The 26,284-nt window shown below is 56.2% G+C and overlaps 1 protein-coding gene across 1 annotated transcript in view; it reads left to right on the forward strand.

Moving 5' to 3' along the window:
- The window catches only part of nfkb2 (nuclear factor of kappa light polypeptide gene enhancer in B-cells 2 (p49/p100)), a 59,176-nt gene extending 50,434 nt beyond the window's left edge, over positions 1 to 8,742 (forward strand). The window contains exons 22-23 of the mRNA XM_079248489.1: positions 8,040 to 8,151; positions 8,251 to 8,742. Coding sequence (XP_079104615.1) covers positions 8,040 to 8,151; positions 8,251 to 8,321 — 183 coding nt within the window. The 3' untranslated portion in view covers positions 8,322 to 8,742. The remainder of the gene's footprint in view (positions 1 to 8,039; positions 8,152 to 8,250) is intronic.
- Positions 8,743 to 26,284: the final 17,542 nt, after the last annotated feature.

The raw sequence follows: 26,284 nt of genomic DNA on the forward strand, positions 1-26,284 counted from the left end.
GAGGACGGGGCAGAGAGGACGAGGCAGAGAGGACGGGGCAGAGAGGACGGGGCAGAGAGGACGAGACAGAGAGGACGAGGCAGAGAGGACGAGTCAGAGAGGACGGGGCAGAGAGGACGAGGCAGAGAGGACGGGGCAGAGAGGACGAGGCAGAGAGGACGGGGCAGAGAGGACGAGGCAGAGAGGACGAGGCAGAGAGGACGGGGCAGAGAGGACGGGGCAGAGAGGACGGGACAGAGAGGACGGGACAGAGAGGACGAGGCAGAGAGGACGAGGCAGAGAGGACGGGGCAGAGAGGACGGGACAGAGAGGACGAGGCAGAGAGGACGGGACAGAGAGGACGAGTCAGAGAGGACGAGGCAGAGAGGACGAGGCAGAGAGGACGGGGCAGAGAGGACGGGACAGAGAGGACGAGGCAGAGAGGACGGGACAGAGAGGACGAGTCAGAGAGGACGGGGCAGAGAGGACGGGGCAGAGAGGACGAGTCAGAGAGGACGGGACAGAGAGGACGAGTCAGAGAGGACGGGACAGAGAGGACGAGGCAGAGAGGACGAGTCAGAGAGGACGGGACAGAGAGGACGGGACAGAGAGGACGAGTCAGAGAGGATGAGTCAGAGAGGACGGGGCAGAGAGGACGAGTCAGAGAGGACGAGGCAGAGAGGACGGGACAGAGAGGACGAGTCAGAGAGGACGGGACAGAGAGGACGAGGCAGAGAGGACGGGACAGAGAGGACGAGTCAGAGAGGACGAGTCAGAGAGGACGAGGCAGAGAGGACGGGGCAGAGAGGACGGGGCAGAGAGGACGGGACAGAGAGGACGAGTCAGAGAGGACGAGTCAGAGAGGACGGGGCAGAGAGGACGAGTCAGAGAGGACGGGACAGAGAGGACGAGTCAGAGAGGACGGGACAGAGAGGACGGGACAGAGAGGACGAGTCAGAGAGGACGAGTCAGAGAGGACGAGTCAGAGAGGACGGGACAGAGAGGACGAGTCAGAGAGGACGAGTCAGAGAGGACGAGGCAGAGAGGACGAGTCAGAGAGGACGGGACAGAGAGGACGAGTCAGAGAGGACGGGACAGAGAGGACGGGACAGAGAGGACGAGTCAGAGAGGACGAGTCAGAGAGGACGGGGCAGAGAGGACGAGTCAGAGAGGACGAGGCAGAGAGGACGAGGCAGAGAGGACGAGTCAGAGAGGACGGGACAGAGAGGACGAGTCAGAGAGGACGGGACAGAGAGGACGGGACAGAGAGGACGAGTCAGAGAGGACGAGTCAGAGAGGACGGGGCAGAGAGGACGAGTCAGAGAGGACGAGGCAGAGAGGACGGGACAGAGAGGACGAGTCAGAGAGGACGGGACAGAGAGGACGAGGCAGAGAGGACGGGACAGAGAGGACGAGGCAGAGAGGACGAGTCAGAGAGGACGAGGCAGAGAGGACGAGGCAGAGAGGACGGGGCAGAGAGGACGGGGCAGAGAGGACGGGACAGAGAGGACGAGGCAGAGAGGACGGGGCAGAGAGGACGAGTCAGAGAGGACGAGTCAGAGAGGACGTGTCAGAGAGGACGGGGCAGAGAGGACGGGGCAGAGAGGACGGGACAGAGAGGACGGGACAGAGAGGACGGGACAGAGAGGACGAGGCAGAGAGGACGGGGCAGAGAGGACGAGTCAGAGAGGACGAGGCAGAGAGGACGAGGCAGAGAGGACGAGGCAGAGAGGACGAGACAGAGAGGACGGGGCAGAGAGGACGAGGCAGAGAGGACGAGACAGAGAGGACGAGGCAGAGAGGACGAGACAGAGAGGACGAGACAGAGAGGACGGGGCAGAGAGGACGAGACAGAGAGGACGAGACAGAGAGGACGAGACAGAGAGGACGGGACAGAGAGGACGGGGCAGAGAGGACGAGGCAGAGAGGACGAGGCAGAGAGGACGAGGCAGAGAGGACGAGGCAGAGAGGACGAGACAGAGAGGACGGGACAGAGAGGACGAGTCAGAGAGGACGGGGCAGAGAGGACGAGACAGAGAGGACGGGGCAGAGAGGACGAGTCAGAGAGGACGGGGCAGAGAGGACGGGACAGAGAGGACGAGACAGAGAGGACGGGGCAGAGAGGACGAGTCAGAGAGGACGGGGCAGAGAGGACGAGACAGAGAGGACGGGGCAGAGAGGACGAGGCAGAGAGGACGGGGCAGAGAGGACGAGGCAGAGAGGACGAGACAGAGAGGACGAGGCAGAGAGGACGAGACAGAGAGGACGGGGCAGAGAGGACGAGGCAGAGAGGACGAGGCAGAGAGGACGAGACAGAGAGGACGGGGCAGAGAGGACGAGGCAGAGAGGACGGGGCAGAGAGGACGAGGCAGAGAGGACGAGACAGAGAGGACGAGACAGAGAGGACGGGGCAGAGAGGACGAGGCAGAGAGGACGAGGCAGAGAGGACGAGACAGAGAGGACGAGACAGAGAGGACGGGACAGAGAGGACGAGGCAGAGAGGACGAGGCAGAGAGGACGAGACAGAGAGGACGGGACAGAGAGGACGGGGCAGAGAGGACGAGGCAGAGAGGACGAGACAGAGAGGACGAGGCAGAGAGGACGAGGCAGAGAGGACGAGACAGAGAGGACGGGACAGAGAGGACGAGACAGAGAGGACGGGGCAGAGAGGACGAGTCAGAGAGGACGGGGCAGAGAGGACGAGACAGAGAGGACGGGGCAGAGAGGACGAGGCAGAGAGGACGGGGCAGAGAGGACGAGGCAGAGAGGACGAGGCAGAGAGGACGAGACAGAGAGGACGAGGCAGAGAGGACGAGGCAGAGAGGACGAGGCAGAGAGGACGAGGCAGAGAGGACGGGACAGAGAGGACGGGGCAGAGAGGACGAGGCAGAGAGGACGGGGCAGAGAGGACGAGGCAGAGAGGACGGGACAGAGAGGACGGGACAGAGAGGACGAGGCAGAGAGGACGGGACAGAGAGGACGGGGCAGAGAGGACGAGGCAGAGAGGACGAGGCAGAGAGGACGGGGCAGAGAGGACGGGGCAGAGAGGACGAGGCAGAGAGGACGAGGCAGAGAGGACGGGACAGAGAGGACGGGACAGAGAGGACGGGGCAGAGAGGACGAGGCAGAGAGGACGGGGCAGAGAGGACGAGGCAGAGAGGACGGGACAGAGAGGACGGGACAGAGAGGACGAGGCAGAGAGGACGGGACAGAGAGGACGAGTCAGAGAGGACGGGGCAGAGAGGACGAGGCAGAGAGGACGGGGCAGAGAGGACGGGACAGAGAGGACGGGACAGAGAGGACGAGGCAGAGAGGACGGGACAGAGAGGACGAGTCAGAGAGGACGGGGCAGAGAGGACGAGACAGAGAGGACGAGACAGAGAGGACGGGACAGAGAGGACGAGTCAGAGAGGACGAGGCAGAGAGGACGGGGCAGAGAGGACGGACAGAGAGGACGGGACAGAGAGGACGAGTCAGAGAGGACGGGGCAGAGAGGACGGGACAGAGAGGACGGGACAGAGAGGACGGGGCAGAGAGGACGGGTCAGAGAGGACGGGGCAGAGAGGACGAGGCAGAGAGGACGGGGCAGAGAGGACGAGGCAGAGAGGACGAGGCAGAGAGGACGAGACAGAGAGGACGGGACAGAGAGGACGGGGCAGAGAGGACGAGACAGAGAGGACGGGGCAGAGAGGACGAGGCAGAGAGGACGGGGCAGAGAGGACGAGGCAGAGAGGACGAGACAGAGAGGACGGGGCAGAGAGGACGGGGCAGAGAGGACGAGTCAGAGAGGACGAGACAGAGAGGACGAGGCAGAGAGGACGAGGCAGAGAGGACGAGGCAGAGAGGACGAGGCAGAGAGGACGAGACAGAGAGGACGGGGCAGAGAGGACGAGACAGAGAGGACGGGGCAGAGAGGACGAGTCAGAGAGGACGGGGCAGAGAGGACGGGACAGAGAGGACGAGACAGAGAGGACGGGGCAGAGAGGACGAGTCAGAGAGGACGGGGCAGAGAGGACGAGACAGAGAGGACGGGGCAGAGAGGACGAGGCAGAGAGGACGGGGCAGAGAGGACGAGGCAGAGAGGACGAGACAGAGAGGACGAGGCAGAGAGGACGAGACAGAGAGGACGGGGCAGAGAGGACGAGGCAGAGAGGACGAGGCAGAGAGGACGAGACAGAGAGGACGGGGCAGAGAGGACGAGGCAGAGAGGACGGGGCAGAGAGGACGAGGCAGAGAGGACGAGACAGAGAGGACGAGACAGAGAGGACGGGACAGAGAGGACGGGGCAGAGAGGACGAGGCAGAGAGGACGAGGCAGAGAGGACGAGACAGAGAGGACGAGACAGAGAGGACGGGACAGAGAGGACGGGACAGAGAGGACGAGGCAGAGAGGACGAGGCAGAGAGGACGAGACAGAGAGGACGGGACAGAGAGGACGGGGCAGAGAGGACGAGGCAGAGAGGACGAGACAGAGAGGACGAGGCAGAGAGGACGAGGCAGAGAGGACGAGACAGAGAGGACGGGACAGAGAGGACGAGACAGAGAGGACGGGGCAGAGAGGACGAGTCAGAGAGGACGGGGCAGAGAGGACGAGACAGAGAGGACGGGGCAGAGAGGACGAGGCAGAGAGGACGGGGCAGAGAGGACGAGGCAGAGAGGACGAGACAGAGAGGACGAGGCAGAGAGGACGGGACAGAGAGGACGAGTCAGAGAGGACGAGACAGAGAGGACGAGGCAGAGAGGACGGGGCAGAGAGGACGGGACAGAGAGGACGAGACAGAGAGGACGGGGCAGAGAGGACGAGGCAGAGAGGACGGGGCAGAGAGGACGGGACAGAGAGGACGGGACAGAGAGGACGAGGCAGAGAGGACGGGACAGAGAGGACGAGTCAGAGAGGACGGGGCAGAGAGGACGAGACAGAGAGGACGAGACAGAGAGGACGGGACAGAGAGGACGAGGCAGAGAGGACGAGACAGAGAGGACGGGACAGAGAGGACGAGACAGAGAGGACGAGGCAGAGAGGACGGGGCAGAGAGGACGAGGCAGAGAGGACGGGACAGAGAGGACGGGACAGAGAGGACGGGACAGAGAGGACGAGGCAGAGAGGACGGGACAGAGAGGACGAGTCAGAGAGGACGAGACAGAGAGGACGAGGCAGAGAGGACGAGGCAGAGAGGACGGGGCAGAGAGGACGAGACAGAGAGGACGGGGCAGAGAGGACGAGGCAGAGAGGACGAGACAGAGAGGACGGGACAGAGAGGACGAGTCAGAGAGGACGGGGCAGAGAGGACGAGACAGAGAGGACGGGGCAGAGAGGACGAGGCAGAGAGGACGAGACAGAGAGGACGGGACAGAGAGGACGAGTCAGAGAGGACGAGACAGAGAGGACGAGGCAGAGAGGACGAGGCAGAGAGGACGGGGCAGAGAGGACGAGACAGAGAGGACGGGGCAGAGAGGACGAGGCAGAGAGGACGAGACAGAGAGGACGGGACAGAGAGGACGAGTCAGAGAGGACGGGGCAGAGAGGACGAGACAGAGAGGACGGGGCAGAGAGGACGAGGCAGAGAGGACGAGACAGAGAGGACGGGACAGAGAGGACGAGTCAGAGAGGACGAGGCAGAGAGGACGAGGCAGAGAGGACGGGGCAGAGAGGACGAGACAGAGAGGACGGGGCAGAGAGGACGAGGCAGAGAGGACGAGACAGAGAGGACGGGACAGAGAGGACGAGTCAGAGAGGACGAGACAGAGAGGACGAGGCAGAGAGGACGAGGCAGAGAGGACGGGGCAGAGAGGACGAGACAGAGAGGACGAGGCAGAGAGGACGAGGCAGAGAGGACGGGGCAGAGAGGACGAGACAGAGAGGACGGGGCAGAGAGGACGGGACAGAGAGGACGAGACAGAGAGGACGGGGCAGAGAGGACGAGGCAGAGAGGACGGGGCAGAGAGGACGGGACAGAGAGGACGAGGCAGAGAGGACGGGACAGAGAGGACGAGTCAGAGAGGACGGGGCAGAGAGGACGAGACAGAGAGGACGAGACAGAGAGGACGGGACAGAGAGGACGAGGCAGAGAGGACGGGGCAGAGAGGACGAGTCAGAGAGGACGAGGCAGAGAGGACGGGGCAGAGAGGACGGACAGAGAGGACGGGACAGAGAGGACGAGTCAGAGAGGACGGGGCAGAGAGGACGGGACAGAGAGGACGGGACAGAGAGGACGGGGCAGAGAGGACGGGTCAGAGAGGACGGGGCAGAGAGGACGAGGCAGAGAGGACGGGGCAGAGAGGACGAGGCAGAGAGGACGAGGCAGAGAGGACGGGACAGAGAGGACGGGGCAGAGAGGACGAGACAGAGAGGACGGGGCAGAGAGGACGAGGCAGAGAGGACGGGGCAGAGAGGACGAGTCAGAGAGGACGAGACAGAGAGGACGAGGCAGAGAGGACGAGACAGAGAGGACGAGGCAGAGAGGACGAGGCAGAGAGGACGAGGCAGAGAGGACGAGGCAGAGAGGACGAGACAGAGAGGACGGGGCAGAGAGGACGAGGCAGAGAGGACGGGACAGAGAGGACGGGACAGAGAGGACGGGGCAGAGAGGACGAGTCAGAGAGGACGAGACAGAGAGGACGAGGCAGAGAGGACGAGGCAGAGAGGACGAGGCAGAGAGGACGAGGCAGAGAGGACGAGGCAGAGAGGACGAGACAGAGAGGACGGGGCAGAGAGGACGAGGCAGAGAGGACGGGACAGAGAGGACGGGACAGAGAGGACGAGGCAGAGAGGACGGGGCAGAGAGGACGAGTCAGAGAGGACGAGACAGAGAGGACGAGGCAGAGAGGACGAGGCAGAGAGGACGAGTCAGAGAGGACGGGGCAGAGAGGACGGGGCAGAGAGGACGAGGCAGAGAGGACGAGACAGAGAGGACGGGGCAGAGAGGACGGGGCAGAGAGGACGAGTCAGAGAGGACGAGACAGAGAGGACGAGGCAGAGAGGACGAGACAGAGAGGACGAGGCAGAGAGGACGAGGCAGAGAGGACGAGACAGAGAGGACGAGGCAGAGAGGACGGGGCAGAGAGGACGAGTCAGAGAGGACGAGACAGAGAGGACGAGGCAGAGAGGACGAGGCAGAGAGGACGAGGCAGAGAGGACGAGGCAGAGAGGACGAGGCAGAGAGGACGAGACAGAGAGGACGGGGCAGAGAGGACGAGGCAGAGAGGACGGGACAGAGAGGACGGGACAGAGAGGACGGGGCAGAGAGGACGAGGCAGAGAGGACGAGGCAGAGAGGACGGGACAGAGAGGACGAGTCAGAGAGGACGAGGCAGAGAGGACGAGGCAGAGAGGACGAGGCAGAGAGGACGAGGCAGAGAGGACGGGGCAGAGAGGTCGAGACAGAGAGGACGAGACAGAGAGGACGAGGCAGAGAGGACGAGGCAGAGAGGACGAGGCAGAGAGGACGAGGCAGAGAGGACGGGGCAGAGAGGACGAGGCAGAGAGGACGGGACAGAGAGGACGGGGCAGAGAGGTCGAGACAGAGAGGACGAGACAGAGAGGACGAGGCAGAGAGGACGAGGCAGAGAGGACGGGGCAGAGAGGACGAGGCAGAGAGGACGAGGCAGAGAGGACGAGACAGAGAGGACGGGGCAGAGAGGACGAGGCAGAGAGGACGGGGCAGAGAGGACGGGGCAGAGAGGACGGGACAGAGAGGACGGGACAGAGAGGACGAGACAGAGAGGACGAGACAGAGAGGACGAGGCAGAGAGGACGAGACAGAGAGGACGGGGCAGAGAGGACGAGGCAGAGAGGACGGGGCAGAGAGGACGGGGCAGAGAGGACGGGACAGAGAGGACGGGACAGAGAGGACGAGACAGAGAGGACGAGACAGAGAGGACGAGACGTATGAATCAAGTTTGGAAAACGTCATTTTTCTTCTTCAGATCTGAGTTGTATTTTAATCATTTGATAAGATCTTTGTGACAGCCTCCACCTAATACTGTGTGTGTGTGTGTGTGTGTGTGTGTGTGTGTGTGTGTGTGTGTGTGTGTGTGTGTGTGTGTGTGTGTGTGTGTATAGCTGGGTGGAGGTGCAGTGGAAGGTCTGGTTGAAGCTCTTCAGTCTCTCGGTCTGACAGAAGGAGTCCGACTGCTGAGGAACGCTGAGCTGCCGGACGACAAACACAGTCCAGGTAAAACCAGAACAAGCAGTAAGACAGGACAGAGACATGGAGACATTTTCACTCTGAATGAATCAGACTCTCCTCGTTTACATCTTTCTGTCCAATCAGACGCCACCGTTGACAGCGGCTTCAGCAGTCAGCCAATGGAGGAGGAGCAGCAGCCCGTGGCCAATCAGTGATGAGTGACTGAAGCGTCCGTCAGAGAGTTTGTGGCATCAGTCACCGTGCCGAAGAACATTTTACTCCAAAGATCCACCTTGGAGCCGAAAGCCCGACTTTCTCTACATCTGGCTTCCTCCATTTTCTTCTTTCATTAATTTATCAGTTTTATTGGTTTTTGTTGATAATCTGAAGATTAAACTGGAATTTACAGTTTTCTGTCAGGTCTGAAAGGCAGCATGGCTCACCTGTCCACGCCCGCCCCTACCTGTCCCCACGCCCGCCCCTACCTGTCCCCACGCCCGCCCCTACCTGTCCCCACGCCCGCCCCTACCTGTCCCCACGCCCGCCCCTACCTGTCCCCACGCCCGCCCCTACCTGTCCCCACGCCCGCCCCTACCTGTCCCCACGCCCGCCCCTACCTGTCCCCACGCCCGCCCCTACCTGTCCCCACGCCCGCCCCTACCTGGCCACGCCCGCCCCTACCTGGCCACGCCCGCCCCGACCTGTCCCCACGCCCGCCCCTACCTGTCCACGCCCGCCCCTACCTGTCCACGCCCGCCCCTACCTGTCCACGCCCGCCCCTACCTGTCCACGCCCGCCCCTACCTGGCCACGCCCGCCCCTACCTGTCCACGCCCGCCCCTACCTGTCCACGCCCGCCCCTACCTGTCCACGCCCGCCCCTACCTGTCCACGCCCGCCCCTACCTGTCCACGCCCGCCCCTACCTGGCCACGCCCGCCCCTACCTGGCCACGCCCGCCCCTACCTGGCCACGCCCGCCCCTACCTGGCCACGCCCGCCCCTACCTGTCCCCACGCCCGCCCCTACCTGTCCCCACGCCCGCCCCTACCTGTCCACGCCCGCCCCTACCTGTCCACGCCCGCCCCTACCTGGCCACGCCCGCCCCTACCTGGCCACGCCCGCCCCTACCTGTCCACGCCCGCCCCTACCTGTCCACGCCCGCCCCTACCTGGCCACGCCCGCCCCTACCTGTCCACGCCCGCCCCTACCTGTCCATGACAGGACTAATTTGATCTGTTTTAAGACTTCAACAGAGAAAACTGAGCAGCTCTCCCGGTTTTCATGTTCAATCGATCAGGATTGATCAATCCATCTCCGTTATTTTCTGTTTGAACGTGATCAGCAGGAAAATGTCTTTTCCTGACAAGTTTGAAGTAATAACGGTCGGGTTTTTAATGGAGGGAGCAGAGAGGAGGTCTGGTTTCAGGATGGACTGACATCATGTGACAAAGTGTAAATAAAATGAATCTCATGTCTGCCAGATTCTAGTGTGTAAACTTTATACAAACTAGATTAATTAAACCTCAACCTCTTCTTCACAAGCCTCCTGTCTAAGAAGTAAGACTTCACAGCTACAATTTTAGTATGTCTAGTCCTGGTCTCTACAGGAAGCCCTGTTAGATCACTACAGACATGGCACCGTACATGTTACTGTGTAGGAGTAAATTCACCTGGAACATGCAGAGGCCTGCAAGCCGGATTAACAATAATTCAAGGTTCAAGACAGCTCGTCCAAGGTTTGACATACAATTAACATTTATGACAAGTTTACAGAACCAAACTGAAGCTCGGGCCCCGCAGCCAGTTTTACTGGTTTACTTTGCCTTATAACATAAGAACAGATATACATTAGGATCATTGGGGGGGGGGGGGGGCAAAAAAAAAAACCCTAATACACTGAAGCACAAACTCAGACAAGACACACAAAGTCCAGGGAGGCGGTGAGTCATGTGGGAGGGGACTGGGGTGGTTGAGGAGGGGGGACAGAGCGTCTATGAACATTTTTTCTTCCGTTCTCAGGGGGGGTTGCGCCAGCCCAAGGCCGCTGGGAAGCCGAATCCCAGGCGAGGAAAACAATTTGCCCTCGGCCTTGAGTCCATAGCAGGTCTCAGGCTGGCAGCTCCAAACAGCCGAATGGGGGGGGGGGGGTCAATTTCCTCAGATTCTTGCAGACATCTTCTCCATGCTGTTATCAATTCTGTGGACCAGCTCTAGGACCGATGCAAGATAACCAGTCTGGGCTAAACTGGCATCCTGCTCACGGTCAAGTCCAGTCAACGCAAGAGCACTGCTAGCTCGGCCCATACCGTTGCCGAATTCAGGCAGCCTGCCAGTTGTTTCCAGAATTTCAGGGGCCTTCAGGTAGATCAGAACTCCACCAGCGCCAATCAGCAGAATCCAGATCACCAATTATCCAAAGATGTAAACTTCCTCCACGCCCTCAGAGGACAGAACCACCAGACACATCGGTCTCCACCTGGCCCATGAGTCCTGAACGTATCCAGCTGGAAGCGTCCCCTCAGGACATGCAGGCTCCCCTCTGCCTGAGGAGAGGAATGTTCTCATCCCTTAGAGGATGAGAACATTTTAGCGATTGTGTTCAGAGACCAGCCGATCACAATATGTTCAGCTCATTAGCTCTGTCCAGACCTCCATCAGGCTGGTCCCCCTTTAACTTGAAGCCGGTGATCTTCTTCATTCCAGACCACACATCCCTCAGGTTATTCTGCTGGAGCTGACTTTCTAACTTCTTCCTGTAGTCCTCCTTGCACTTCTTAGTTTGGGTTTTAAGTTGTTTTTGTGTTGCCCTCAATAACTCCCTGTCTCCATCCCTGAAGGCTTTCTTTTTGATGTTCAGCAGCTTTTTCAGGTCACTGGTGATCCAGGGTTTGTTATTGGGGAAGCACCTCACTGTTCTTGTTGGGACGATGCTGTCCACACAGAAGTTTATGTAATCTGTCACACACTCAGTCATGGCGTTGATGTCGTCTCCATGAGGTTCACAGAGGACGTTCCAGTCTGTAGCCTCAAAGCCTCCTCTAAGAGCATCTTCAGCTTCAGCAGACCAGATTTTGATAGTTCTGTTTGTCTTGTTCAAGACTAACAGAACTAACAGAACTAAGGACTGAGCCGCTTGCTCTCGTCGCTCCATCTTCTGCATGGAGTGTGAAAGAAAATGAACAGTTTGATGGCAGCTCTGGCACTTTCATACAAACATTACCTCTAATGTAAAATTACACATTAAATTTAATTTAGTCATTTTTCTTTTTTCTTTTTTTTTTTGTAACTTTTTATTTGTAAACATTTTCATTTATGAAAAACAAAACACAGAAGAGGTCAGGGGGTATCTAATACAATAATTGGCATGTACAAAAAAAATGTTTACATAAGATTAACCCTTGTTTTTGTTTTAGGTACTGTCATAGTTCAGCCATTTTCTCCAGCGTCTTGTTCCTAGGTCTTGTTGAAGGCGCAAAGTATAAGTCATGAGTTCCATAACTTTAATGTTTTCAACGATGGAAATAAAGAGTCTCATTGTAGGACGCTGTTTCTTTTGTGATAGCCTTCTTTGCTGATGTGGACAGGATTTTGAGGAGATACATATCATCTGTAATCAGCTCATCTGGACTACATCCAAGGTATAGTAGTGTGAAAGAGCAGCTGACGTTATAACCTAGCACTTTGGAGATTACATTTGTCACCTCTGCCCAGAAGGGTTGAATAACTGGACATAACCAAAATATATGCCCGTGGTCCGCTGCTGTTTCGCCACATTCCCTCCAACAGTGTGCAGAGCCCATACTAAACTTAGATTTTTGTTTAGGTGTAATAAAAAAGCAAATAAGTGTTTTCCAACAAAAAACCCTCCAAGTGTTGGAGTTGGTGGATGAAAACTGAATCTCCCAAGCCCCCGTCCACATGTCCTCTGTAATTACAGTATGCATTTCTTTTTCCCATTTTTGCTTTATGTAAGTTGTTGAATCTGTTTTAAGTATGATCAAACTACGGTATAGCTTACTAATAAGACTTCTGAGGCTGATTTATATGCACTGATAAAGATGTTAACAAATAATGAAAACTCTTCAACAGTGGTATTCTGTATTCTTTTAGTAATATAATTGCGAAGCTGTAAGTATCTAAAGAAATCGTGTTTTTCCAAACCGTACAACTCACATAAAGCATCAAAAGACATCAGATTTGCTTTCTTCTATCCAGTGCATAGTCATGGTCGAAGTACACTTGCTTGTTGTTGATGTGTATTGGCCTCTTCCATGCAGCGCGAAGCACTGCTTCTTTCACGGTGAAGCGGAGGAAGTAGACGACTATAGACCGAGGGGGGGCTTCAAACCTAACGCCCGGTGGGCGCATTCAATGCCGAGATTATAATCCTGGCCCAGGTCGTTCTCAAATTCTCTTTTAATCAGATTTTCAATAAAGGCAGTCATAGATGTGCCCTCCGAGTCCTCCGCCACTCCGTAGATCCGGATATTGTTGCGCCTGGCACACCCCTCCATCTCGGAGACCTTCTCTTGCAGTTTATGTTGGTTTTGCATCAGCTGAATAAGTGCATCCTTCACTCCAATATCCCATCGCTCAGTTTCCGCCATGTTATCCTCGCTCTGTTTCATGCGTGCCTCAGCGTGATCCACTCACTTAGCGGACTCCTGCAGCTTTAGATGTACCTCTTTAGTGAACTCGTCCATTTGTCTTTTCATATCCTCATGAAATGCTGAGCGAAAATCTTGCAAGTCAGTCTTTAACTCGGCTCGGAGAGTGGCCATTTCAGCAGTCATGACCTCGCTCATGGCACCTCGGATCAGATCTAGGCTAACCGCGTGGTCGCCATGTTGCTCTGATGTTAGCTCCGTTGTGTTAGCCGATGCTTCTTTTTCCATTTCACTGCCGGGATTGTTTCGTAGTCCGTATTTTGCTTTCTTAGTTTTATCCCCACTCATTACTGCTGCGGGTTAACACTATTTTTGTAGGATTTAATTCTCGAGTCTGGGGGAAATCGAAGGCTAGTGCCGGAGCTCAGTTCTTATGCGTGCATGTCTGGGAACGGCCGCCGGAAAAACCCCCGTCACTTTTTCTTTTTTAACATAAGAAACAAGTTTTATTATATTTGGTTGAAGAAATGTGAAGTGGTGGTAGGTGCCAGACCTGGACCTGGGGAAGCGGGTTACAACCCTGACAATTTTTTTTGTACATTAATAAATGAAGGACTGAGTGTTTTTTTTATTGTAGTGTTTATTGTTATTTTATTCCTAAGCCTGCATCACGTCACAAACATGTTGTTTGTGTTTCACTACAACAAAGCTGACAGGTTGTGACAGCATGTACATCAGGGATCAGATCTTCCGGCTACTGGGAAGCCCAACAACAACAAACATTTACAGGAACAAGTTTGTGGTCTGAATAAATAAAATAAAGCAGGGCTGTCCAAGTCGGTCCTCGGGGGTCGCTGTCTTGCAGGTGTTCCATGTATCCCTGCTCCAACACACCTGGCTTCCATTAAATAATCCAACAGCTAATGAGGTTCTGCACAATGACTGATTTGTTTGAGCCAGGTGTATTGGAGCAGGGATACATGGAGAACCTGCAGACGGTGGCCCTGGAGGACCGGAGGTGGACACCCCTGACTTAAAAGCTTGAAAAGCAAAGTGCGGCTGTATGGCTTCTTCTTCTGCTTCTCCATCTTCAATTAAAACAACAACGAGCTGAAAGCAAGGACAAACACACACAAACACAGCGTTTCCATGGAAACTGCAGCCATCTTTTGAATCCTGAAGTAAACCTGAATGAGACCTGCACCTGTTCAGGCCCAGATTAGTCCTGGTTCTGGTTCACAGTTTACTCCAGTTTATTTACTGGAACCAACATCAGACCAGAACCTGAACCCAGAGTGTTTGTGCTCCAGGTGAGCTGAAGAGTTTCCACATGCAGACTGGACGAAGTCAGGGAACAACAGAGCCAATGAAAGTGAGGAGGACTCCGGGGGAGGATGAAGAGCGTCCTCTGTCCAGTCCTTATCCTCCCTCCGATCCTCAGCTTGAACTCTTCTGTTGGTTTAAAATGATGGGAGCGCGGCAGGACAAAAGCCGGCAGGTATAGTTTCCTGGCAGGTTCAGGCTGTAAAGGTGGAAAACAAGCGGCCGTTCTCCGCTGCCCCCCACTGGCCGTTTCCTGTCATTACTCAGAGCTCTGACGACAAGCATAACCCACCACGTCAGGAACGTGACGGCATCATCGTAGAAAAACATTCTGATAAGTTTTAGATTTGAAACAACGAGGAAGAAAATTGATCTCCAACAAGTTGAACTGATCAACGTGACCAGCAGCAGCTGCTGCCCTCCGGTGGCAGCAGGAGGAAACTACAGGAGTCTGTCATGTGACCTGGACCAAACCGAGCTCTTCACATGAAAAAGAAAGACAAGGTCCATGAGGGCAGGGTGGACGGAGCCAAATGTTCCAGCAAATGAAACTACGGAAGCTCATCAGGACAAAACTCCACAGTGAAACCAGATTGAGTCAATAGTTGACTGGTTTTCCCAGAAATACAACTCACAGCTCTGGTTCTGGATTGGTTCTTTGTCCAAAAAAACGACCGATCACATGACCGTCTGGACTGCTGGTCCACATCAACAGCGAAGTGGTCCGGTGTCTGTGGGTAGTTCACTGTCTGTAGGGAGAGCGGGACAGTCCGGTGTCTGTGGGTAGTTCACTGTCTGTAGGGAGAGTGGGACAGTCCGGTGTCTGTGGGTAGTTCACTGTCTGTAGGGAGAGTGGGACAGCCCGGTGTCTGTGGGTAGTTCGCTGTCTGTAGGGAGAGTGGGACAGTCCGGTGTCTGTGGGTAGTTCACTGTCTGTAGGGAGAGTGGGACAGTCCGGTGTCTGTGGGTAGTTCACTGTCTGTAGGGAGAGCGGGACAGTCCGGTGTCTGTGGGTAGTTCACTGTCTGTAGGGAGAGCGGGACAGTCCGGTGTCTGTGGGTAGTTCACTGTCTGTAGGGAGAGTGGGACAGTCCGGTGTCTGTGGGTAGTTCGCTGTCTGTAGGGAGAGCGGGACAGTCCGGTGTCTGTGGGTAGTTCACTGTCTGTAGGGAGAGTGGGACAGTCCGGTGTCTGTGGGTAGTTCGCTGTCTGTAGGGAGAGTGGGACAGTCCGGTGTCTGTGGGTAGTTCACTGTCTGTAGGGAGAGTGGGACAGTCCGGTGTCTGTGGGTAGTTCGCTGTCTGTAGGGAGAGCGGGACAGTCCGGTGTCTGTGGGTAGTTCGCTGTCTGTAGGGAGAGCGGGACAGTCCGGTGTCTGTGGGTAGTTCGCTGTCTGTAGGGAGAGCGGGACAGTCCGGTGTCTGTGGGTAGTTCGCTGTCTGTAGGGAGAGCGGGACAGTCCGGTGTCTGTGGGTAGTTCACTGTCTGTAGGGAGAGCGGGACAGTCCGGTGTCTGTGGGTAGTTCGCTGTCTGTAGGGAGAGTGGGACAGTCCGGTGTCTGTGGGTAGTTCACTGTCTGTAGGGAGAGTGGGACAGTCCGGTGTCTGTGGGTAGTTCACTGTCTGTAGGGAGAGTGGGACAGTCCGGTGTCTGTGGGTAGTTCACTGTCTGTAGGGAGAGTGGGACAGTCCGGTGTCTGTGGGTAGTTCACTGTCTGTAGGGAGAGTGGGACAGCCCGGTGTCTGTGGGTAGTTCACTGTCTGTAGGGAGAGTGGGACAGTCCGGTGTCTGTGGGTAGTTCACTGTCTGTAGGGAGAGTGGGACAGTCCGGTGTCTGTGGGTAGTTCACTGTCTGTAGGGAGAGTGGGACAGTCCGGTGTCTGTGGGTAGTTCACTGTCTGTAGGGAGAGCGGGACAGTCCGGTGTCTGTGGGTAGTTCACTGTCTGTAGGGAGAGTGGGACAGTCCGGTGTCTGTGGGTAGTTCACTGTCTGTAGGGAGAGTGGGACAGCCCGGTGTCTGTGGGTAGTTCACTGTCTGTAGGGAGAGCGGGACAGTCCGGTGTCTGTGGGTAGTTCGCTGTCTGTAGGGAGAGTGGGACAGTCCGGTGTCTGTGGGTAGTTCGCTGTCTGTAGGGAGAGTGGGACAGTCCGGTGTCTGTGGGTAGTTCGCTGTCTGTAGGGAGAGCGGGACAGTCCGGTGTCTGTGGGTAGTTCGCTGTCTGTAGGGAGAGTGGGACAGCCCGGTGTCTGTGGGTAGTTCGCTGTCTGTAGGGAGAGTGGGACAGTCCGGTGTCTGTGGGTAGTTCACTGTCTGTAGGGAGAGTGGGACAGCCCGGTGTCTGTGGGTAGTTCACTGTCTGTAGGGAGAGTGGGACAGTCCGGTGTCTGTGGGTAGTTCACTGTCTGTAGGGAGAGTGGGACAGTCCGGTGTCTGTGGGTAGTTCGCTGTCTGTAGGGAGAGTGGGACAGTCCGGTGTCTGTGGGTAGTTCGCTGTCTGTAGGGAGAGCGGGACAGCCCGGTGTCTGTGGGTAGTTCACTGTCTGTAGGGAGAGTGGGACAGTCCGGTGTCTGTGGGTAGTTCGCTGTCTGTAGGGAGAGTGGGACAGCCCGGTGTCTGTGGGTAGTTCGCTGTCTGTAGGGAGAGTGGGACAGTCCGGTGTCTGTGGGTAGTTCACTGTCTGTAGGGAGAGCGGGACAGTCCGGTGTCTGTGGGTAGTTCACTGTCTGTAGGGAGAGCGGGACAGTCCGGTGTCTGTGGGTAGTTCGCTGTCTGTAGGGAGAGTGGGACAGTCCGGTGTCTGTGGGTAGTTCACTGTCTGTAGGGAGAGTGGGACAGTCCGGTGTCTGTGGGTAGTTCACTGTCTGTAGGGAGAGTGGGACAGTCCGGTGTCTGTGGGTAGTTCACTGTCTGTAGGGAGAGCGGGACAGTCCGGTGTCTGTGGGTAGTTCGCTGTCTGTAGGGAGAGTGGGACAGTCCGGTGTCTGTGGGTAGTTCGCTGTCTGTAGGGAGAGCGGGACAGTCCGGTGTCTGTGGGTAGTTCGCTGTCTGTAGGGAGAGTGGGACAGTCCGGTGTCTGTGGGTAGTTCGCTGTCTGTAGGGAGAGTGGGACAGTCCGGTGTCTGTGGGTAGTTCACTGTCTGTAGGGAGAGTGGGACAGTCCGGTGTCTGTGGGTAGTTCACTGTCTGTAGGGAGAGTGGGACAGTCCGGTGTCTGTGGGTAGTTCACTGTCTGTAGGGAGAGTGGGACAGTCCGGTGTCTGTGGGTAGTTCGCTGTCTGTAGGGAGAGTGGGACAGTCCGGTGTCTGTGGGTAGTTCGCTGTCTGTAGGGAGAGTGGGACAGTCCGGTGTCTGTGGGTAGTTCGCTGTCTGTAGGGAGAGCGGGACAGCCCGGTGTCTGTGGGTAGTTCGCTGTCTCTAGGGAGAGTGGGACAGCCCGGTGTCTGTGGGTAGTTCACTGTCTGTAGGGAGAGTGGGACAGTCCGGTGTCTGTGGGTAGTTCACTGTCTGTAGGGAGAGCGGGACAGCCCGGTGTCTGTGGGTAGTTCGCTGTCTGTAGGGAGAGCGGGACAGTCCGGTGTCTGTGGGTAGTTCACTGTCTGTAGGGAGAGCGGGACAGTCCGGTGTCTGTGGGTAGTTCACTGTCTGTAGGGAGAGTGGGACAGTCCGGTGTCTGTGGGTAGTTCGCTGTCTGTAGGGAGAGTGGGACAGTCCGGTGTCTGTGGGTAGTTCACTGTCTGTAGGGAGAGCGGGACAGTCCGGTGTCTGTGGGTAGTTCGCTGTCTGTAGGGAGAGTGGGACAGCCCGGTGTCTGTGGGTAGTTCACTGTCTGTAGGGAGAGTGGGACAGTCCGGTGTCTGTGGGTAGTTCACTGTCTGTAGGGAGAGTGGGACAGCCCGGTGTCTGTGGGTAGTTCACTGTCTGTAGGGAGAGTGGGACAGTCCGGTGTCTGTGGGTAGTTCGCTGTCTGTAGGGAGAGTGGGACAGTCCGGTGTCTGTGGGTAGTTCGCTGTCTCTAGGGAGAGTGGGACAGTCCGGTGTCTGTGGGTAGTTCACTGTCTGTAGGGAGAGTGGGACAGCCCGGTGTCTGTGGGTAGTTCACTGTCTGTAGGGAGAGTGGGACAGTCCGGTGTCTGTGGGTAGTTCGCTGTCTGTAGGGAGAGCGGGACAGTCCGGTGTCTGTGGGTAGTTCGCTGTCTGTAGGGAGAGCGGGACAGTCCGGTGTCTGTGGGTAGTTCACTGTCTGTAGGGAGAGTGGGACAGTCCGGTGTCTGTGGGTAGTTCGCTGTCTGTAGGGAGAGTGGGACAGTCCGGTGTCTGTGGGTAGTTCACTGTCTGTAGGGAGAGTGGGACAGCCCGGTGTCTGTGGGTAGTTCGCTGTCTCTAGGGAGAGTGGGACAGTCCGGTGTCTGTGGGTAGTTCGCTGTCTGTAGGGAGAGCGGGACAGTCCGGTGTCTGTGGGTAGTTCACTGTCTGTAGGGAGAGTGGGACAGTCCGGTGTCTGTGGGTAGTTCACTGTCTGTAGGGAGAGTGGGACAGCCCGGTGTCTGTGGGTAGTTCACTGTCTGTAGGGAGAGTGGGACAGCCCGGTGTCTGTGGGTAGTTCGCTGTCTGTAGGGAGAGCGGGACAGTCCGGTGTCTGTGGGTAGTTCGCTGTCTGTAGGGAGAGTGGGACAGCCCGGTGTCTGTGGGTAGTTCGCTGTCTGTAGGGAGAGCGGGACAGTCCGGTGTCTGTGGGTAGTTCGCTGTCTGTAGGGAGAGTGGGACAGCCCGGTGTCTGTGGGTAGTTCGCTGTCTGTAGGGAGAGTGGGACAGTCCGGTGTCTGTGGGTAGTTCACTGTCTGTAGGGAGAGCGGGACAGTCCGGTGTCTGTGGGTAGTTCACTGTCTGTAGGGAGAGTGGGACAGCCCGGTGTCTGTGGGTAGTTCGCTGTCTGTAGGGAGAGCGGGACAGTCCGGTGTCTGTGGGTAGTTCACTGTCTGTAGGGAGAGTGGGACAGCCCGGTGTCTGTGGGTAGTTCGCTGTCTGTAGGGAGAGTGGGACAGTCCGGTGTCTGTGGGTAGTTCACTGTCTGTAGGGAGAGTGGGACAGTCCGGTGTCTGTGGGTAGTTCACTGTCTGTAGGGAGAGTGGGACAGTCCGGTGTCTGTGGGTAGTTCGCTGTCTGTAGGGAGAGTGGGACAGCCCGGTGTCTGTGGGTAGTTCACTGTCTGTAGGGAGAGTGGGACAGTCCGGTGTCTGTGGGTAGTTCGCTGTCTGTAGGGAGAGTGGGACAGCCCGGTGTCTGTGGGTAGTTCACTGTCTGTAGGGAGAGCGGGACAGTCCGGTGTCTGTGGGTAGTTCACTGTCTGTAGGGAGAGTGGGACAGTCCGGTGTCTGTGGGTAGTTCGCTGTCTGTAGGGAGAGTGGGACAGCCCGGTGTCTGTGGGTAGTTCGCTGTCTGTAGGGAGAGTGGGACAGCCCGGTGTCTGTGGGTAGTTCGCTGTCTGTAGGGAGAGTGGGACAGCCCGGTGTCTGTGGGTAGTTCGCTGTCTGTAGGGAGAGCGGGACAGTCCGGTGTCTGTGGGTAGTTCGCTGTCTGTAGGGAGAGTGGGACAGTCCGGTGTCTGTGGGTAGTTCGCTGTCTGTAGGGAGAGTGGGACAGTCCGGTGTCTGTGGGTAGTTCACTGTCTGTAGGGAGAGCGGGACAGTCCGGTGTCTGTGGGTAGTTCGCTGTCTGTAGGGAGAGCGGGACAGTCCGGTGTCTGTGGGTAGTTCGCTGTCTGTAGGGAGAGCGGGACAGTCCGGTGTCTGTGGGTAGTTCGCTGTCTGTAGGGAGAGTGGGACAGTCCGGTGTCTGTGGGTAGTTCGCTGTCTGTAGGGAGAGTGGGACAGTCCGGTGTCTGTGGGTAGTTCACTGTCTCTAGGGAGAGTGGGACAGTCCGGTGTCTGTGGGTAGTTCACTGTCTCTAGGGAGAGTGGGTAAAAACACATTTGCAAGCCACGGACAGATTTTCATTAAATTCATAAAAGAAAGAAAAATAAAGTTTAGGTTTAGATGAGCCTGAAGGAGGACGAGCACAAAGACAGACAGAAGAATGAAAACGGAGCTTCCAATTAATTTATTCTTCTGGGAAGGTCGTCTTTACCATCTGATCTATAATTACATTTTTACTTTCTACGTCTCGCTCATTAATTTTCTGTATGTTTTTAATTCCAAATTATTTTCCTGACTGAACTAAACTTTAAAAAACTTTTCTTTGAACTTTTTTCAGAGAAATCCCATTTTAAACCTCCTGCTTTCATCTTTCAGTCGTATTTCAAAGTGAACGGATCAAAAACTGATTGATCAGCTCACTGATCCAGATTTCAATGTCTTCTGTTGTCACTCAGAAGAGTTTGTCCCTCATGGTCCTCCGTAGTTCTGGTTTGTTTCCAGCACAATCACAAGTACGATGATTAAAGTGTGTCAATGTGTTTGGAGGCCGTCTGACTGGAGTCTCCACGGCAACGCTCCCACACATTTGTGGCTCGCATAGCAACCAGCTGGGAGAATTAGCCGGTCGACTGGGACAAAGTTGTAATTTTCTACAGAGTGTTTGTGACCCTGAAGGCAGCATCAGCACCTGTTAAACAGCATCAGCCTATCAGAAAGAGGCTGCTGCTGAACAGAAAAGGTAAAAGGAGGACGGCGGCTTCTGATTGGCTACGCCGCCTCCTCCTGCCTGCTGCTCTGTCTCTGGAGCGCCACCTGCTGGCCGTTGCCACCGTTCTTCCTCCTGCTTCTGTCTCTGCCACCACTCTTGGATGAAGACGAGGTGACTTTTAAACTCTTGGACGTCTTGGCTGCGCGGGTCTTGTCCCTGTTGGCGGCATCCTGAGGCAGCGACGGGCTCGAGTGCGCCCTCTGGAGCCCACCGTCGCCTAACAGTCGGGACTCAAAGGCTGCCAAGTCCTCGTCTCCGTGGGACAGCTTGGCTCGCATCAGCATGGCATACGTACCGTAACGGGTTTTCTGAAAGACAGGGAAGCGGAGCTTTTCAACTGGGTTGCCATGGAAACCCCAAATCACCAGCATCACTGGTGGCAAAGTGTCCGTTCCCAACATGGTTCCAAATAACGGCCTGAAAAAAACATTAAAATGTGACTCTGAAGAGTTTTAGGGACAAAGACGATTCAACTATTGTCAGATTATCAGATTTTCTACATGACTCTGAATGCATCACGAAGAAGCATGGAGCATGACAGAGGTTTTAATCCATCACTATAGCAACAGACACTGTGTAAGCTTCAGTCAATAAACTGACGATGCGTTCGCTGTCGTTTACATGTGCGTTTGTCACATTTATGGCTTAAGAGCTGCCTCCATGGTCGTTTCCATTTGAAGGTTGGGTTCGTATACTGGCCGCTTGTTGGTCTGATTTGCACTGAACGCAGCATGGCGGCAGCAGGCTGATGCCTGTTGGCGGCCGGCAGGTTGTTTCCATGGATTCATGCTGTTGGTTCTGACCGACCATCTGCAGCCGCGGCTCCGGCTCCATCTGCCTCTTGGCGTTGCTGAACATCACATCTCTGGCGCTGCCTTCAGGGACCAGCTGCCGTTTTCTGCTCTGTCTCCTCCTCAGGCTGAGGAGTAGAGCATCTCATGGGATTTTAAAGAAGAGGACAAAATGATCTGGATGTTAACCTGAACATTGATGGGTTTCGCCTAACCCTAACCGGAACATCGATGGGATTCGCCTAACCCTAACCGGAACATCGATGGGATTCGCCCAACCCTAACCGGAACATCGATGGGATTCGCCTAACCCTAACCGGAACATCGATGGGATTCGCCCAACCCTAACCGGAACATCGATGGGATTCGCCTAACCCTAACCGGAACATCGATGGGATTCGCCCAACCCTAACCGGAACATCGATGGGATTCGCCTAACCCTAACCGGAACATCGATGGGATGCGCCTAACCCTAACCGGAACATCGATGGGATCCGCCTAACCCTAACCGGAACATCGATGGGATTCGCCTAACCCTAACCGGAACATCGATGGGATTTGCCTAACCCTAACCGGAACATCGATGGGATTCGCCTAACCCTAACCGGAACATCGATGGGATTCGCCCAACCCTAACCGGAACATCGATGAGATTAGTCTACACCTAACCCTAAACACCGATGGGATGCGCCTAAACCTAACCCTAACCGGAACATCGATGGGATTCGCCCAACCCTAACCTGAACATCGATGGGTTTCGCCCAACCCTAACCGGAACATCGATGGGATTCGCCTAACCCTAACCGGAACATCGATGGGATTCGCCTAACCCTAACCGGAACATCGATGGGATTCGCCCAACCCTAACCGGAACATCGATGAGATTAGTCTACATCTAACCCTAAACACCGATGGGATGCGCCTAAACCTAACCCTAACCGGAACATCGATGGGATTCGCCCAACCCTAACCTGAACATCGATGGGTTTCGCCCAACCCTAACCTGAACATCGATGGGATTCGCCTAACCCTAACCTGAACATCGATGAGATTAGTCTACACCTAACCCTACCGATGGGATTCGCCTAACCCTAACCGGAACATCGATGGGTTTCACCCAACCCTAACCTGAACATCGATGGGTTTCGCCTAACCCTAACCGGAACATCGATGGGATTCGCCTAACCCTAACCGGAACATCGATGGGATTCGCCTAACCCTAACCTGAACATCGATGGGATTCGCCTAACCCTAACCGGAACATCGATGGGATTCGCCTAACCCTAACCGGAACATCGATGGGATTCGCCCAACCCTAACCGGAACATCGATGAAATTAGTCTACACCTAACCCTAAACACCGATGGGATCCGCCTAAACCTAACCCTAACCGGAACATCGATGGGATTCGCCCAACCCTAACCGGAACATCGATGAGATTAGTCTACACCTAACCCTAAACACCGATGGGATCCGCCTAAACCTAACCCTAACCGGAACATCGATGGGATTCGCCCAACCCTAACCGGAACATCGATGAGATTAGTCTACACCTAACCCTAAACACCGATGGGATTCGCCTAACCCTAACCGGAACATCGATGGGTTTCGCCCAACCCTAACCTGAACATCGATGGGTTTCGCCTAACCCTAACCGGAACATCGATGGGATTCGCCCAACCCTAACCGGAACATCGATGAGATTAGTCTACACCTAACCCTAAACACCGATGGGATCCGCCTAAACCTAACCCTAACCGGAACATCGATGGGATTCGCCCAACCCTAACCGGAACATCGATGGGATTCGCCCAACCCTAACCGGAACATCGATGGGATTCGCCTAACCCTAACCGGAACATCAATGGGATTCGCCTAACCCTAACCTGAACATCAATGAGATTAGTCTACACCTAACCCTAAACACCGATGGGATCCGCCTAAACCTAACCCTAACCTGAACATCGATGGAATTTGCCTAACCCTAACCCGAATATCTCTGGGGCTGAAGTCGCTGAGGTGGTCAAAAAGCTCCTTGGCGGCAAGGCCCCGGGGGTGGATGAGATCCGCCCGGAGTTCCTTAAGGCTCTGGATGCTGTGGGGCTGTCCTGGCTGACACGTCTCTGCAGCATCGCGTGGACATCGGGAACAGTGCTGCTGGACTGGCAGACTGGGGTGGTGGTCCCCATTTTTAAGAAGGGGGACCGGAGGGTGTGTTCCAATTACAAGGGAATCACACTCCTCAGCCTCCCTGGTAAGGTCTATTCAGGGGTCCTGGAGAGGAGGGTCCGCCGGATAGTCGAATCTCAGATTGAGGAGGAGCAGTGTGGTTTTCGTCCTGGTCGCGGAACAGTGGACCAGCTCTATACCCTCTTTGGGGTCCTGGAGAAGGCATTCGACCGTGTCCCTCGGGGGGCTCCTGTGGGGGGTACTCCGGGAGTATGGGGTACCGGACCCCCTTGTACGAGCTGCCCTGTCCCTGTACGACAGGTGTCAGAGCTTGGTCCGCATTGCCGGTAGTAAGTCGGATTCGTTTCCGGTGAGGGTTGGACTCCGCCAAGGCTGCCCTTTATCACCGATTCTGTTCATAACTTATGTGGACAGAATTTCTAGGTGCAGCCGAGGGGTTGAGGGGATCCGACTTGGTGGCCTCAGGATTGGGTCCCTGCTTTTTGCAGAGGACGTGGTCCTGTTGGCTTCATCTGGTCGTGATCTCCAGCTCTCGCTTGAGCGATTCGCGGCCGAGTGTGAAGCGGCTGGGATGAGAATCAGCACCTCCAAATCTGAGACCATGGTCCTCAGCCGGAATAGGGTGGATTGTCCTCTCCGGGTCGGGAGTCAGGTCCTGCCTCAAGTGGAGGAGTTTAAATATCTCGGGGTCTTGTTCACGAGTGAGGGAAGGATGGAGCGCGAGATCGACAGACGGATCGGTGCGGCGTCTGCAGTAATGCGGACTCTGCGCCGGTCTGTTGTGGTGAAGAAGGAGCTGAGCCAGAAGGCGAAGCTCTCTATTTACCAGTCGATCTACGTTCCTACCCTCACCTATGGTCATGAGCTGTGGGTCGTGACCGAAAGAAGGAGATCTCGTATACAGGCGGCTGAAATGAGTTTCCTCCGCAGGGTGGCCGGGCTCTCCCTTAGAGATAGGGTGAGGAGCTCGGTCATCCGGGAGGAGATCAGAGTAGAGCCGCTGCTCCTCCGCATCGAGAGGAACCAGTTGAGGTGACTCGGGCATCTGGTCAGGATGCCTCCTGGACCTCCCTGGTGAGGTGTTCCAGGCACGTCCCTCTGGGAGGAGACCCCGGGGAAGACCCAGGACACGCTGGAGGGATTATATCTCTCGGCTGGCCTGGGAACGCCTCGGGATCCCCCCCGCAGAGTTGGCAAATGTGGCTGGGGAGAGGGAAGTCTGGGCTTCCCTGCTTAGGCTGCTGCCCCCGCGACCCGACCCCGGATAAGCGGCACAAAGACGAGACGAGACAACTTTTGGTGCAACAAAAACATGGAAAATAATTAGTTTTTTTTTCTTTTCCTTCATAAAAACAGACATTTTATGGTCACACCGCATTTTAAAAGTTTAGGTATTTTAGTGGAATTGCACATGAATAACGATCAAACTTAAAGTGACCCAGAAGGACTAAAACTCATCACCACAAGGGGGCAGCATTTCACAAGACTTTAAAAATGAATTTATTTGCTATTTCTTTCTTCTTCTGTGGCGTTTCTCCTCACCTCAAACTCCAGATACTCCCTCCGGAGCTTTTGCTCGTCCAGCTCCCGACCTTTTGCCTTCCGATCGGGCGTGGAGGCTGTGAGTTCCAGCAGCTCGGAGGAAACGGCCCTGAAGCGGTTCTCGTGGCTTTTGAGCTGCTCTTCCTGGAGGAACAGAGCAGGAACCCGGTGAGACCCGGTCTGGAGACGCTGGGCCATGAAGCGGAGCTTCTGTTGGTACCTGTGGCAGCTTGGTGTTGGAGCCCGGCAGCAGAGGACGGCTGAAGCGCTTCTGGGAGCCGATGGCGGCGGGGAAGGGAGGTGCAGAAAACATGGCCGCCACCACGTTGATGCGAGTAATCCAGGACTGCATCTGCTCTGCGTTCCTGCAGGAGGACAGAAAGACGTCTGAAGCCGGAGGAGCAGAGGAGCAGACAGAGGAGGAGGTGGGAGGAGCAGCTTACGGCGCCTGGAACAGGAAGACCCTCCAGTCGGCGGTCCGCAGGTAGAACACGTTGGGCCTCTTGCCATAATCCGCTGCTCTCATGGCGAGGGAGTGATGGACGGACACGGCGCTCTTCACGTCCTCCTCCGTCAGCTCGCGCTCTGCACGGTACTCGTCCTGCAGACCGGGACGCCACAGTCATGTGACCACATACAGCCTTACGCCCTGAGGATGGACCGTTCAGGACGCCCTGAGGATGGACCGTTCAGGACGCCCTGAGGATGGACCGTTCAGGACGCCCTGAGGATGGACCGTTCAGGACGCCCTGAGGATGGACCGCGGCGGCGTAAGCGATGATTCCACGAGGAACAACACCGTGTGAATCATCTGGATGAACTACTGGGAGTTGAGGTCTTCCTTCTGTCTGTTAGAACAGCTGACATTTCACACCTTGTCTACTGACTTCCATGCTGAAATGGGACATATGTTGTCGCCTGTGTCTCTAAGTTGTCCCACGTTTTACACACATCCTCAAGAACCAATGAAATGACTCCAACCCAGAACCAAGTCCAGAGAGAGCTGACCAGGGCCAAATCTGGCCTCTGAGCTTGATGG

The sequence above is a fragment of the Telmatherina bonti genome, assembly GCF_933228915.1.
Source record: "Telmatherina bonti genome assembly, chromosome: 11".
Taxonomy (NCBI): domain Eukaryota; kingdom Metazoa; phylum Chordata; class Actinopteri; order Atheriniformes; family Telmatherinidae; genus Telmatherina; species Telmatherina bonti.